The sequence below is a fragment of the Strix aluco genome, chromosome W, assembly GCF_031877795.1.
Source record: "Strix aluco isolate bStrAlu1 chromosome W, bStrAlu1.hap1, whole genome shotgun sequence".
Lineage (NCBI taxonomy): Eukaryota > Metazoa > Chordata > Aves > Strigiformes > Strigidae > Strix > Strix aluco.
In genome coordinates, this window is record NC_133970.1 from 28,926,694 (window position 1) to 28,942,836 (window position 16,143).

At 43.7% G+C, this 16,143-nt stretch overlaps 1 protein-coding gene across 3 annotated transcripts in view; it reads left to right on the forward strand.

Moving 5' to 3' along the window:
• The window catches only part of LOC141917748 (SWI/SNF-related matrix-associated actin-dependent regulator of chromatin subfamily A member 2), a 225,979-nt gene that overhangs the window by 104,990 nt on the left and 104,846 nt on the right, over window positions 1-16,143 (forward strand). For 2 of the 3 annotated variants that reach the window (XM_074811167.1, XM_074811165.1), the window contains 3 exons: window positions 488-651; window positions 4,559-4,786; window positions 12,854-12,931. In XM_074811167.1, coding sequence (XP_074667268.1) covers window positions 488-651; window positions 4,559-4,786; window positions 12,854-12,931 — 470 coding nt within the window. Of the gene's footprint in view, window positions 1-487; window positions 652-4,558; window positions 4,787-12,853; window positions 12,932-16,143 lie in introns of those variants that run through there. The other variant, XM_074811166.1, reaches the window with a different exon arrangement.

Below are 16,143 nucleotides of genomic sequence, written 5' to 3' on the forward strand. Positions count from 1 at the left end.
AGGACGAGGGGTACCGGTTTTAAAATGAAAGGGGGTAGATTTAGATTAGATATGAGGAAGCAATTCTTTACTGTGAGGGTGGTGAGGCACTGGAACAGGTTGCCCAGGGAAGTTGTGGCTGCCCCCTCCCTGGAAGTGTTCAAGGCCAGGTTGGATGGGGCTTTGAGCAACCTGGTTTGGTGGAAGGTGTCCCTGCCCATGGCAGAGGGCATTGTAACTAGATGATCTTTAAGGTCCCTTCCAACGCAAACCATTCTATGATCATTCTCTGAACTCTCCTCCCAAGTGCTATAGACAGTTGGCTGAAACATCCATTGTTAGTGTTTGCGTCTATATTATAGAAAACATAGCTGAGATGGCAAAGAACAAGTGAGCTAAAATTTCCCTTCCACATGTGCCTTAAACAACTAAGATTGCTTTTAAATTATTTCAGTAGAAGATCTTTGCCATAGGGTTTCTTTTTATTTCTTTTTTAATTTCTTCTCAGGTACAACAAAATCGGAGGATCGAGCTGCCCTGCTGAAGAAGTTTAATGAACCTGGCTCACAGTACTTCATCTTCTTGCTGAGTACAAGGGCAGGAGGGCTGGGCTTGAACCTCCAGGCTGCTGACACTGTTATAATCTTTGATAGTGATTGGAATCCTCATCAGGTTATTTTTATTTAATTATCTTCATACAATATGGAAGTAGTTGTGCTTTTTTAGGCTTTGTTTTTTAATTTGGGAAGATTGACAGTGAAATGAAAGTATATCATAAAATGCTGTTTTGAGAAGAATTGGTAAGGCAAACTGCTACAATCAGTAGCAGTGTTGATAACTGTGGTGGTTTGACCTTGGCTAAATGCCAGGTACCCACCAAGTCACTCTATCACTTCCCCCCCTTCCCCTTTTTTTCTCAACAGGGCAAAGAGGAGAAAGAAAATAAGATAGGAAAAAAAACCCCAACCCTTGTGGGTAAAGCAACAGCAGTTTTAATATAAGCAAAGCGAAGCAAAGGTCTGCGCGCGGAAGCAAAAAAAAAAAACCAGAGTTATTCTCTACTTCCCATGAACAGGCGATGTCGGGCCTTCTCAGGAAGCAGGGCTCCAATACGCGCAGTGGTTGCCTCGGAGGACCAAGGGTGACCCCAGCCCCTTCCTCCTTTCTCCCAGCTTTATACTGAGCAGACGTCATATGGTCTGGAATATCCCTTTGGTCAGTTCGGGTCAGCTGTCCTGGTTGTGTCCCCTCCCAAGATCTTGCCCACCCCGTCCCACTGTGGGGGGAAAATTTTGGAAAGAGCCTTGGTGCTGTGTAAGCACCACTCAGCAGTAGCCACACCACCAGTGTGCTATCAACACCCTGCCAGCTCCCAACATAAAACACAGCACCAGGAGGGCTGCGACAGGGGAAAACCAATTCTGGCTCAGCCAGACCCGGTACAATAATGCATGCACCAGTGTTTTTGCTGTTGCTGAACAGTGCCTGCACAGCCACCAGGCTTTTGATTTTTCCTACTCTGCGCCACCAATGAGTAGACTGGGGGTGGGCAAGAAGCTGGGAGGGGACACAGCCAGGAGAGCTGACCCAGACTGATCAAAGGGATATTCCATACTATACGACGTGCTCGGCAATAAAAGCTCAAGGAAAGGAGGAGGAAATGGGGATGTTTGTGGTCATGGCATTTGTCTTCCCAAGCAACTGTTATGTGTGCTGAGGTCCTGCTTTCCAGGAAGTGGTTGGACATCTGCCTGCCAAAAGGAAATAGTAAATAAATCCCTTCTTTTGCTTTACTTGCATGCACAGATTTTGCTTCACCTATTAAACTGTCTTTATTTCGATCAACCATTCTTTTAACTTTCCTTCTATTTTCTCCCCATCCCGTGGGAGAGGGGAGTGAGTGAGTGGCTGTGTGGGTGCTTGGCTGTTGTCCAGGGTCAACCCACCAGGGATGAAGAAGGGATGAAGAAACGGTGGAGGCATTCAATGCTTTTTTTTGCCTCAGTCTTTAATATCAGTGACAGACCTTGGGCTGCCCGGTCCTCTGAGTTGGAGGACCATGACTGCAGGAACAGTGCCTTTCCATTTGTGGACACTGAAATTGTAAGGGACCAGCTGTATCAGCTGAATGTTCATAAGTCCATGGGGCCTGATGGGATTCATCCCAGAGTACTGAAGGAGCTAGAAGATCTTAGAGCAGGACCCCTCTCCATCATCTACCAAAGGTCTTGGGAGCCTGGGGAGGTCCCTGCTGACTGGAAGCTAGACAGTGTTATTCCAATTTACAAGAAGGGCACGAGGGAAGACCCAGGAAACTACAGACCTGTTAGTCTAACCTCAGTACCTGGAAAAATTATGGAGAAGATCATACTGGGTGCTATTGAAAGGCATCTAAGGGACAATGCAATCATCAGGCACAGCCAACATGGGTTCACAAAGGGAAAGTCCTGTTTAGCTAATTTAATATCCTTCTACAATAAGGTCACTCGCCTAGTGGATGAAGGGAAGGTGGTGGATGTAGTTTTTCTGGATTTTAGTAAGGCTTTTGGTGCTGTCCCTCACAGCATCCTTCTGGACAAGTTGTCCAGCTGTGAGATGAGCAGGTACAAGGTGCGCTGGGTGAAGAACCTGCTGAATGGCAGGGCTCAAAGGGTTGTAGTGACAGGGGCTACATCTGTTCACCAGCAGTGTTCCTCAGGGCTCAATTCTAGGACCAGTTCTGTTCAATGTATTTATTGTCGATCTGGATGCAGGAGTTGAATGCACCATTAGCAAGTTTGCTGACGATACCAAACTGGGAGGTGCTGTTGATTCTCTTGAGGGACGAGAGGCCTTGCAGAGGGATCTGGATAGATCAGAACATTGGGCAATCATCAGTGGCATGAAATTTAGCAAGAACAAATGCCAGATTCTGCACCTGGGATGGAGTAATGCTGGGCACAAGTATAGACTGGGAGAGGAGTGGCTGGGGAGCAGCCCTGCAGAAAGGGATCTGGGGGTGCTGGTTGACAGTAGTCTCAAGATGAGTCAGCAGTGTGCCCTGGCAGCCAAGAGGGCAAACTGCATTCTGAGGTGCATTCAACACAGCATAACCAGCCGGTCAAAAGAGGTGATTATCCTGCTGTATTTAGCGCTGGTACGGCCTCACCTTGAGTACTATGTGCATTTCTGAGCCCCGTGATTTAAGAAGGTGTGAAGGTATTTGAATGCATCCAGAGGAGGGCAACAAAGCTGGTGAAAGGGCTGGAAGTCATGGCCTATGAGGAGGACTCTGGGTTTGTCTAGTTTGGAGAAAAGGAGGCCGAGGGGCAACCTCATTGCTCTCTACAGCTTCCTGAGGAGGGGAAGTGGAGAGGGAGGTGCTGATCTCTTCTCCCTGGTGTCTAGTGACAGGATGCATGGGAATGGTTCAAAGCTGTGTCAGGAGAGGTTCAGACTTGATATTAGGAAACATTTATTTACCGAGGGGGTGGTCAAACACTGGAATAGGCTTCCTAGAGAGGTCATTGATGCCCCATGTCTGTCAGACTTTAAGAGGCATTTGGACAATGCCCTTAATAAGATGCTTTAATTTTTGGTCAGCCCTGAAGTGGTCAGGCAGTTGGACTAGATGATCATTGTAGGTCCCTTCCAAGTGAACTAAACTGTTCTGTTCTGTTCTGTTCTGTTCTGTTCTGTTCTGTTCTATTCTATTCCATTCCATTCCATTCCATTCCATTCCATCTTGGAAGCCAACACACATATACATGCTTTCCCCCCCCCCCCCACACACACACACACTCTGCCCAGTTTTTATTGCTGAACATGGCATTACATGGCATGGAATATCCCTTTGGCCAATTCAGGTCAGCTGTCTCGGCTGTGTCCCCTCCCAACTTCTTGTGCACCCCCAGCCTACTCCCTGGTGGGGCAGAGTGAGAAACAGAGAAAGACTTGATGCTGTGCAAGCACTGTTCAGCAATAGCCAAAACATTGCTGCATTATCAACACTCTTTTCATGACAAATCCATATCACAGCACCATCCCGGACAAGCCCCCAACAGGCTGATATGAAGAAAGTTAACTCCGTTCTAGCCAGACCCAATACATAAAATTACTAATGCATTTAAGACACTCAGAAATAGTGGTTTGTTTTAGATACACAGGTTTATATCTGGACTTTATTATATATACCTAGTTATATCGTTGCCTCTGTTCTTGTACCTGGACTAGAGTTGCTTTACTTCAGGGTTCTTTTCTGGCCTGAAAGGCCATGAACTCTGAGTGGCAGAGAGGAATTACATACTGTGGCCTATCTTGGCTAATTACTGCACATGCTTTCAAGAAGTGTTTGACTTACTGCATTCACATTGTACAGAGCATGCACATATTTTTTTCCCTCCAGTTTGCCTGCCTGGGTTTGATGAACTCCCAAGAAGGAGGATAATCAGGAATGAGCTAGATGAATTGTGGTGGGCTGTAGCTTGAGCACTTCTTTTTGTTATGCTAATAAAACCCAACATTACAGTGTCCTTTAAGCAGGGAGTGATTTGTATAGCACAGTTACGTTATGCATCATTCCATATTCTTTGCCTAATAGGACTTGCAGGCCCAAGACCGAGCTCATCGAATTGGTCAGCAGAATGAGGTTCGAGTCCTGCGACTGTGCACTGTGAACAGTGTGGAGGAGAAGATACTCGCTGCTGCAAAGTATAAACTGAATGTAGATCAAAAAGTTATTCAGGCTGGAATGTTTGATCAGAAATCTTCAAGCCATGAGCGGAGAGCTTTTCTACAGGCTATATTAGAACATGAGGAAGAAAATGAGGTAAGGCAGTTAAAAAAAACCAAAAAGAAGATGTTTCAGTTGGTGCTTGGGAAGCAGCTATATAACTGGTAGGCGAGAGTGCAGCTTGGGACTGCTTGAGACTATATAATTTCCTTACAAGAAAACAACTCTGTTCCTAAAGGATATTCTCATGGGAACTTGTTGCTGCACTGCTAGATAAAGGCAAGGCCATGCAGGTGGCGTAGTCGCCGGTACTGAGTGGGAGCTTCCTGCAGGCTCCTCTGTTACAGTGAGCTGGCTGAGTTGATCGTGTGGCCAAGGGATTTGTGCAGCACATCACAGGCCTGGGCCTACTCCCATTAACTGTTATGTGCATCACGAACTCCTAAATGTGCAACGGTTTCTCAGTCAGGATCTCTACATTCCACCCCTTGATCCACATACAGTTTACCTTTACCAAAGTTATATTGTAAGTTACAGATTATATTAATAACATATGGGCTTCTCAAGCCCTAAGTACAAGCCTGTAGACTTAGAGCAGACAGCCTGTTCAAGATCCCTAACCCCCCGAATACAATGTCTTCCACAAGGCTCCCAATACAGCTGTGTAGCATTGGGGGAGGATGGGCAGGAGATGGTCTTCAGAGACCCTGCAGAGGCAAAAGCTTGCAAATGATGCAAAGGAGATACATTTAGAGGCTGTGCTCAGAGGAGCTTAAAGCCCTGAGCAACCTGGTCCAATCTCCTAGCTGACCCTGCTTTGAGGAGGAGGTTGGACTAGATGACCTACTGAGGACCCTTCCAACCAAAATTATTGTGTGATCCTACAACCAGTAGGACATCTCCCATGTCAGGGAAGACCTGAAGCTTGTGACTTCTGGCAACAGAAGGAAGACTCCTTCTCTGCCTGCAGATCTGCAATTACAGAACAGGTATAGTGCCCTGGGAACAATTGAGGAGGAACAAGCTCCGTCAAGGGAGGCATCAGAGTCAACTGAGCCTATACCAAGTATCTACTCAGCACTGATGAGACCACATCTGGAATACTGTGTCCAGTTCTGGGCTTCCAACTACAAGAAAGAAATGGACATACTAGAGTGAGTCCAATAAAGGGCCACTATGATAGTTAAAGGATTGGTGCATCTGACATAAGGAAGAGGCTGAGAGAGCTGGGGTTGTTTAGCCTGGAGAAGAGAAGGCTCAGGAGGGGACCTTATCAATGTGCCTAAATACCTGATGGGAGGAAGTAAAGAAAATAGAGCCAGACTCTCCTCAGTGACAGGACAACAGGCAATGGGCACAAACTAAAATACAGAAAATTCTGTGTAAACATAAGAACCCCCCCCTCTTTTTTACTCTGAGGGTGGTCAAACACTAGAACAGGTTGCCCAGAGAGGTTGTGGAGTCTCCGTCCTTGGAGATACTAAAACCCCAACTGGACATGGCCCTGAGGAACCTGCTCTAGTTGACCCTGTTTGGGGATGTGTGGGAGGGTGTTGGACCAGACAGTCTCCAGAGGTCCCTTCCAACCTCGACTATTCTGTGATTTTGTGATTCCTTAAAGGAGTCTAATTTTCATATCACCTCCAAACAATTCAACAAAACAATTAACTGTCTTAATTAAGATAACAGTATTTTTGCATGTATAACACACCTCTCACTTTAAACAGAATAGCTGTCAGATCCTGATATAATTTCTGTGGCTTAATGAGTTGCCTTAGGTTATTGAAAGGTTTTGTCATCTGTAATTCTTTATTTTCGGCTTTCAAAATACTTAAGTATTTTTAATAAAATTTAAGCAAAACCTTTGTGAATATCTGCCAGAATCTTTCCATATTAAAAGAAATTCCTTCAGTAGTCATTAAATCTATTGTACTGAAAGCAGTTAAAACTGTGAAATAATAAAACTAATACATTTTTTAGATCCACTGTGATACAGGTTTGATTTATACTATTACTTCACATGTTCATACAATTCTTTCCAGTGTGACATATGTTAAAAGCAATGTTGCTGCTCCCTATCATTCATGCCTACAAACATGCCTTTTTGTAGGATTGAAACCTCTCTGAAAATGCATTCTAGGAATGCTCCCAAAGAGGGTACTGAAGATGTCATCAGTTAAAACTTAGCTTAGTATGTGATATGTTGCATCAGTATTATTTGTTGTGTACTTCTCAGAGTTTTCACTTGCATTTTTTACTAGACTACATTAAAAATTACACATGCTTTCTCTTCTAGCTCTGCACATTTCTGGGTTTAGAGAAAAATATGATAAAATTGAAGTAAAAAATATTATTGAGTAATTCAAGATGATAGTAAATGCACACACACTGAGGGGAAGAGAGAGTTTCACTAGTTCAGAATCCAAATATTTTAGACTTCTTATATTCTTTTGCAGGACTTTTGGGGCAGCTTTTAATAGTTTACTTAATGAAGGGTTTTTATGCATGTGATTTTTTTCATTGTTGTTAGGGTTGGTGGGGTTTTTTTTTAACTCTCAAATTTCTTCTATTCCCCTCCACTTCTTATTTTCATTTCTTCCCATACACACACGCATTCAAATATATGCACACCCACAAAACATGTAATGATCTTTTTTAAAAAAAAAGAACAGCTAGCTTTTTCCAAATATTGAATGTATGAAATATTGGTGGGGAGAGGAACCAACAGTTCCAGAGTTTATGCCACCAGAACACTGTGTCAGAACACCATCACTTTTCCAACTGCTTTACTTATTTCATGCTTGAATTACAAATCACATGAGTATTTAGTGAGAGCTGAAGTGGTAATCATACTTTTTTCCTGAAGTGTAGAAATCTTACCAATGGAGGGGAAATGAGATGCATAGATGTAGATGCAGGCTTCTTTTGATTATTTTGAATATAAAAGACTATAGAAAGTTAATTTTGAGGTGCTATATACTGCATTCTACTTCACCTCCATTTTAGTGAGTACAAAACATTTATTGTCATGTCAAACCCTTAGCTGTAGGTTTACAATATACTGTAACACAGATTCAGTAAATGTTTAAAGGTTTTTATGTGGGAACCAAACTAAAGTTTGTAGCTTTGTTTTACCTATCCTGTTAGGAAATTTAAAATGCCATGTACTTTCAAAATAGTTGCTGTATTTGGAGAGAGGAACTGAGCATTATGGAGCCTGATCATGTTAAAAATGGGCACCATAGCTCTTCAACATTTATGTTTTCAGTTGAATCCCAGAGTTTTGGTTTATTTTGCCAATGAATGTTTTTGATTTTATTAAATAACTTTTTGTCAAAAAGACGGATCTTTACCAGACCCACCTCTTAGGAAAGTCTGCTCCCTCCCTGGCGCCCAGGTTAAAGATGTGCCGAGAAAATTTCCTACCCTGGTATGGCCCTTGGATTATTATCCATTATTGCTTTTTCGTGTGGGCAGCAACGAAGTTGCAATAAGAAGTCCAAGGGTGATCAAAAGAGACTTCACGGCCTTGAGATGACTGGTTAAGGGATCAGGAGCACAAGTAGTGTTTTCCTCTATCCTTCCAGTTGCGGGGAATGTTGTTGGAAGAAACAGGAAGACCCAGCTGATCAATACCTGGCTCCGTAACTGGTGTCACTGGCAGAATTTTGGGTTTTTTGATCATGGGTCGGTCTACACGACACCAGGCCTGCTGTCAACAGATGGGGTACACCTTTCTCAAAGGGGGAAAAGGATCTTTGCGCAAGAGTTAGCAGGGCTCATTGAAAGAGCTTTAAACTAGATTTGAAGGGGAAAGGGATAAAACCAGGCTCGCTAGTGATAAGCCACGGGATGGCACGCCAATGTTTGCAGGACAGTGTGCTAGCGAGGTCCTTTGGTCTGCTCCATGATGTGCTGAGTACACTGGAGCACGTTTGAAATGTCTCTATACTAATGTGCACAGCATGAGGAATAAACAAGAGGAGCTAGAAGCTTTGGCCCAGTCCCAGAGCTACAACAACATTGGCATAAGCGAAACCTAGTGGGATGAGTCCTGTGACTGGTGTGCCATGATGGATGGTTATAGGGTCTTCAGGAGGGATAGGCAGGGCAGGCGAGGCGGGGGGTGGCACCGTATGTAAGGGAGGCGTTGGATTGTATGGCGCTTGCAGTTGGTGATGACATGGTTGAGAGCCTCTGGGTAAGGGTTAAGGGGAAAACAAATAAAGCGGATGTTGTTGTGGGAGTCTACTATCGACCACCCAGCCAGGATGATGACATCGATGAATTAACTCTACAAGGAATTAAGGGGTATCTCTAGATCAGCTGCCCTTGTCCTTATGGATGATTTTAACTTCCCAGATGTCAACTGGGAATATCATACAGCAGACACAAACAGGTCCAGGAAATTCCTGAAGCACGTTGAAGATAACTTCTTGGTGCAGGTACTAAGGGAACCGACTAGGAAAGGTGCCCTCCTAGATTTGTTGTTTGTAAACAGAGAGGGACTTGTGGGCGAAGTGGTGCTTGGTGGCTGTCTTGGCCACAGTGAACACGAAGTAGTTGAGTTTCAAATTGTTGGCAATATAGGAGAAAAACTGCCAGCAAAACTTCAACCCTGGATATGGGGAGAGCAGACTTCGGGCTGCTGAAGGAGCTAGCTAGTAAGGTCCCCTGTGATCTGCTTTTGAAAGTATTGGGGTCCATGAATGTTGGTCACTTTTTAAGAGCCATCTCTTCAGAGCGCAGGAGCAGGCAATTCCAAAGTGTCAGAAGTCAAGCAAGCGGGGCAGAAGGCCAGCTTGGCTGAGCAGGGATCTTCTTCTAGAACTTAGGCAGCAAAGGAAAGTGTACAGACATTGGAAGCAAGGACAGACAACACGGGAGGACTACAGACATGCTGTTCGCCACTGTAGGGAGAAAATTTGCACTGCCAAAACTCAATTAGAGTTCAAGCTGGCCAGCACTGTGAAGGACATCAAAAAGGGCTTTTAAAAATATGTTAATAGCAAAAGGACAATCAGAGACAACATTGGTCCATTGCTTGACGGGACTAGTCACTTCACAAATAGGGACATAGACAAAGCAGAGACGTTTAATGCCTTTTTCACCTCTGTCTTCAACACCGATGATGGGCCCTGGGACCCCCAGAGGCCTGTGTTGGAAGACCGTGACTGGGGGGATGATAAACTCCCAGCCGACTCTGAACTTGTTTGAGACTTGCTGCTCCAGCTGGATGCACATAAGTCTATGGGGCCCGATGGGATTCATCCCAGGGTACTGAAAGAGCTGGCCAATGTTATCACGGGACCTCTCTCCATTATTTTTCAATGGTCTTGGTAGTCTGGAGAGGTCCCAGTCAACTGAAAGCTGGCAAATGTTGTCCCAATTTTCAAGAAGGGTAAAAAGGAAGCCCCTGGTAATTACAGGCCTGTCAGTCTCACTTCAGTGCCTGGTGAAATTATGGAGAAGGTTATTCTGGGAGTTACTGAAAAACACTTGAGAGACAATGCAGTCACTGGTCATAGCCAACACGGGTTCACGAGGGGAAGGTCCTACTTAACTAATTTAATTTCCTTTTATGACAAGGTCACTCATCTACTTGACCAAGGGAAGCCAGTAGATGTGGGTTTGTTTTTTTTTATTTTAGTAAAGTTTTTGTTACTGTCTCTCACAGTATCCTTCTGGACAAAACGTCCAGCATACAGCTAGACAAGTCCATAATATGTCGGGTGAACAGCTGGATGACGAGTCGGGCTCAAAGAGTTATAGTAAATACATAGGGTTACATCCGGTTGGCAGACAGTCACCAGTGGGGTTCTCCAGGGCTCAGGTTTAGGGCCAGTGCTCTTTAATGTTTTTATAAATGATCTGGGCGCAGGAATCGAATGTACATTAAGTAAGTTTGACGATGATGCTAAACTAGCAGGAGCTGTGGACTCCCTCGAGGGTAGAGAAGCCTTACAGAGAGATCTGGGTAGACTAGAGATCTGGGCAATCACCAACCCTATGAAATTTAACAAGAGCAAGAGCCGGATTCTGCACCTGGGACTGGGTAATCCTGATCATACATACAAACTGGGGGACGAGAGGCTGGAGAGCAGCTCTGCAGAAAGACATCTGGGGGTTTGCGTGGATGGCAAGTTGAATATGAGCCAACAGTGTGCCCTGGCAGCCAAAAGGGCCAACTGTGTCCTGGGGCGCACCAAGCACAGCATAGCTGGCTGGTCAAGGGAGGTGATTGTCCCACTCTACACTGCACTGGTGCGGCCCCGCCTCGAGTACTGTGTGCAGTTTTGGGCGCCTCAATAATTGAAGGTGTCACATCCCGCTCAAACGAGGGAGACAAGTGACTTAGATTCGTAAATCCCCAACGGAGTGGACAATGATGAGACAAGTCTCAAGGTCCAGACATTTATTAATTTCCCACAATGTACTAATTGGATACACGATAATTGACTAAGTGTATAACGAATTATGGCAAGTGATATAGTATGCCTTGTGTTACCTAATGATAATAAGGAAAAAGGGAAAAAAGAAAAGAAGAGAGAGAGAGAGAGAGGCAGAAATAGAGACCACCAGTCTGGGTTCCTGTTTCGGTCCCGCCAACAAGGGTTCAAGGATGCATCTGTCTTCTTCGCTTCACTTCACTTCTTTTTCTTCACTCCTCACCCCCCCTCAATTTATACACACTTTCCTTGGGTCCCTCCCCTAGGTCGAGCTACTTATCTACATATCCCATGTACGGGGAGGAGTAAGGTGCTTCATGGGATGATGTAACTAGCATGATCTTGTTAATCTTCATTAGCATATGCAGGGGTTTAATATGCACTTTAATATGCATTTCGCGGATAATGAAGCAAAGGTCATTCACCGGACAGATGGCCCTTGAAACTTTACAAGATGCACCAGAGCAGAACTGTCCTGTCTCCATAGGGCTCCCTCCTCCAGCCGCATCCTGTGCTATCCAGGCAGCCTTATCAGCTCCAGCCTCCACATTACCCACCCCGTGACTATAGTTTTGCTACTTGTGAGTGTTTGAGACATTCCTCAGCTTGGAGGGCCTCCGCTCCCCCCCCATCCCTTATCTTTACCAAGCCTTGTTTCTCGTCCTTGTTTTTCTCAGGTTGTTTTCCTCAGGCTGTTTTTCTCAGTCCTGTTTTCGGGGAGCTACAAGTTGTCTCCCACAGAAGGACAGCAAACTATTAGAGTGTGTCCAGAGGAGGGCGACCAAGATGGTGAAAGGTCTCAAGGGCAAGACTTATGAGGAGCAGCTGAGGTCTCTTGGCTTGGTCAGCTCAGAGAAGGCTGAGGGGTGACCTCATCGCAGTCTACAACTTTCCTTAAGGGGGGCAGCAGAGGGGGAGGTGCTGATCTCCTCTCTCTGGTGACCATCGATAGGACACGAGGAAATGGAATGAAGCTGTGTCAGGGGAAGTACAGATTGGACATTAGGAAAAGGTTCTTCACGGAGAGGGTGGTTGGTCTCTGGAACAGGCTCCCGAGGGAAGTGGCCACGGCACCAAGCCTGTCAGAGTTCAAGGAGTGTCTGGACGACGTTCTTAGTCATATGGTTTCGTTTTAGGTAGTCCTGCGAGGAGCAGGGAGTTGGACTCAATGATCCTTACGGGTCCCTTCCAACTCAAGATATTCTATGATTCACATCTCACTTTGTGAGTGGACAGTGGTCTACAGAAATATGGATTGGGCAAGCTTTGTTTCTAGGAATATTTTTTTTCAGGATTGTTTTCCTTCCTTCTGCTTTGACAGTAAAGACCTCATAGTGTAGAATGCTATTACCGGGGGAGTGCTGTAGAGCAGCAGAAGGGAAATGTGTATGTTTTAACCGAAAAGCAAGCTGACAACTAACTGTGCTTGTGACCCTGAAAAAACCACAAACCAAAACTTCCTGGTTGCATGTTTGCTCACTTCCTCATTCTCAATATATGAAAGTGATAAGAAGTCCTAATTGTCTCTTTGATTAAGTCTATTTTGTGTTACTTCTGAATTGATGAACAGCTAGGCACTTTCAAATTTTTAGTTTTCATTTGAGCATTTCACACTCCTTTTGAGAGAGATAGTGCAACAGTGGCTCAATGCAAATGGTTGCCTCTCTTTGGACATTGCTTTGTATTTTTCTAATGCCTTTTTCTGTTTAAATAGGAAGAAGATGAAGTTCCTGATGATGAGACTCTGAATCAGATGATTGCTCGGCATGAAGAGGAGTTTGATCTCTTCATGGTGAGGACATTAGGATGATAAGTAGCATATCTTCTCTAGCCTTTTTAACACTTTTGTTTTGCTAAGGGTGTGATCCTTCTGTGATTCAAATGTTGGATTATTATTGTGGGAGGGAAAGGCTTCATTTACTCACATCGTTCATCTGGGAAAAGGAAAGAATCTAAACAGAGAACAGCATCCTCACATGACAAACAAAATGCAGAAATCCCTGCTGAGTGGTGCAGTGGAACACTGTTCATCCAGAAGAGGATTCATAGGTGGTTTGATGGATTTAGACAGTGCAAAACTGATGGTCACTGCTTGTCATGCTAATCCTACAGCATTTTTTTTTTAATGACTTCTCGCTTCTTGTACTCACATGTTATAGTATTAGCTAGGGCAAGTACAGGCATTTAACAAAATAGTAAGATAGGAGCTTGATGGTGCTGTTTTCCTTTAGTTGGATTTGCTGAGGATTATGTGTTTTGCTGATCAGGGATATCAATTAAACTCAGACACCAGAGTGAAAAGAGCAGGCGTATTTTACTAGAAATAACTAAATAATATAACAGAATAATACAGAAAACATACAGTAATAAAAGACAGAACAGTGCACTTAAACAAATAGGGAAATACAGGGTAATGCATCAAATCATTACTACCTGAGAGAGAGAGAGAATAGTGATTAAGAAAGATCCCTCACCACTTGCATACATTACCGTCATCCAGATCCGCAGTCGCTGGGCAGCCCCGGTTACAGCGAGGATTTGGAGAGCCTGTCCCTGCAAGTGGGAAATCCTACGCGGTGCGTCCACCCGTAGGTGAGGCTTCCAAAGTCGCTGTGAGCGGGCCCAGCCTTATATACCTAAAAATCAGTAAGCCAGAATAGCTGGCACCTTTGTTTTAAGCGGAAATATCTGGTTTTCATCTCACGTTAGGTTCCCCCCAGAGCCTGGCCAGGGCTTAAGGGAGAAGCTAAGGGAGTTTCCCTGCTTATCTAGTTAATTTATGAGCAAGGTCACAAGGCCAGACAACTGTTTCTGTGGCCTTGTTATCTTGCTCACACATAAAGAAATATAAGGATACATTCAAGATAGACATGTTTTATGATGTTTAAGCTACATCTTCTATGCATATTTCACTAATGACTACATAAGGAGTTAGCAGTTTCAGTTCAGGGCCTGTTGCTCAGCCTTCAGTACTCCCACCTTTTACATCAGAATAGGTGGTTTGCTATAACTTAGTATAATACCTATTAGCACAATGGTTATCAGTTATAAAATGTACAGGATTCATCTATAGGTCAACTCTGGCTTGGGCTTATTGTCCAAGCCTTAGCACTTCATTATGTCAAGGGCTCAGTTAGCTGTGTGTCTGCTACTAAAACTTTTGAACAGTTCTCAAAGCACACCTAGACAGTGGTTCAAATCTATCCAGCAATCTATCTGTATTAGTACTTCCCTTGTTGTTAGCACTGATGGAATAATTACTAAAACATCAGTGTAGGTAATTGGCCTTTTGGCAAGTATCCAATGTGGGGATTGCTGGAGGACCTATCAAAATCAGTCCTTTATATTGATACAGCCACAGGAGCACACTTAAATAAATGTTGAAGGGAAACCGCTGTCCCCTATCTTTCTGCACTGGTGGGAGCAGGTTGATCTGTTCTCTGAAGTGAAGCAACACAGGAACTCTCAGATATGCATAAACATGCAAGTATATCAGGAAGTATCCATGGAGTCAATTGTTAATAGGAACCCCAGATATTACATTCTTACACCATCTCAGTCTATAAAACATAGTCTTTTTACAGCTATGCAAGTTACAAAACTTCAGGTGGACAGTTGGCAAAGGCCATGTTCCCTTATGTGGCAGTGCATTATGTTGTTATTGAAGTGCCAGTCTAGTTCTTTAGGTGCTAAGTTTTATTTAAGGAGTTAAGTTTTTCTCAGACAGCATTGAAGACTTGATGCACTGGAAGTGAATGCTTGCAGGGATCTCTATCATTTTAAAATGTCCCTCAATATAATTCAGATGTAAGGAGATTGGCAGGCCAGAAATCAAGAGATGGTAGTCTGATCCATAACTCAAAGGAATAATTGCAGCCAAATGTCTCCTGCCTGTCCTCCATCAAAATGCTTGCTTCTGCACACTGTGCAATTTCCAGCTGTTGCTATATCCAACCTCACTAACTGAATGTGGAAGATAGATACACAGTGACTGATGTGAATGCTGTTGTGTCACACATCAGGGCTGAAAATGAAGTATCCTGAGTTCACTGTGCTGCAGAAATAGATTTTCTGCCCGAAACAGCATTTTAGTGCTAAAAAGATCAAGAAAGAAGGAACCAAAGCATGAATTGAGACTCATTGTTTAACTGAAGACTATTTAGAGAGAAAGATACAAAGATACATAGATCCAAATGGAAGAAGTGCATCATTGGCTGTTCTTATTAAATCATGATACTCATTTATCACTCCCATCCACTAATTATACAAAGGTTCTTCTTGAAATATGGCTAGTAAATGTCCATCTTCCATGATGTCAATCAGTTGCTCTTGAAAGCTAATCGGAAGGTGTTGCATTTTTATGTTCAAAACCCACTGAAACTCTTCATTTGGAGGATTTCTAAACAGGTTAGGAAATTCTGCTTCCAAGTTTCTTAAGTGTACGGATGTGAGAGTTTTTATAGGTGACACGCATCATTTTTCAGCAACAAAGTCATATAATGATGGACACATTTCCAAAAAGCCGTTTACAAAATGGTCTCTCCATAGCATGAGTTTCTTTCGAAAAGCAGTTACTCTCTCACGCCTTGTTAAAAACGTTACCTTCACCTCCCACACTGTGCAATTTATTCTAATACTTGTTTCTTCAAATCTTCAGCAATGTTTTCTATGCATCTGCCAATGGCATTTGCTGACAAAGACATGCATTTTAGTTTGTCGCCATATTGCTTTCTGTGTACTATTTCAGCCATTATTTACCGCAGAAGGAAGAACAAGTGTTTCCCCGATGGTATGTGGGAGTATCACATGACTTGAAACATCGCTGAAAAAATTGTAGAGGTTTGTCTTCATGTTCTGGATGTTTAGTTTTTAAATGTCTGTCTAATTGTGATGGCTTCATACTATCATTAGCTAATATCTCAAGGCACAATAGACACTTAGGGCAAGGTTCAACACTGACAATAGTGGATGTAAATCCATATTTCAAATAGTCGTCTTGATAAT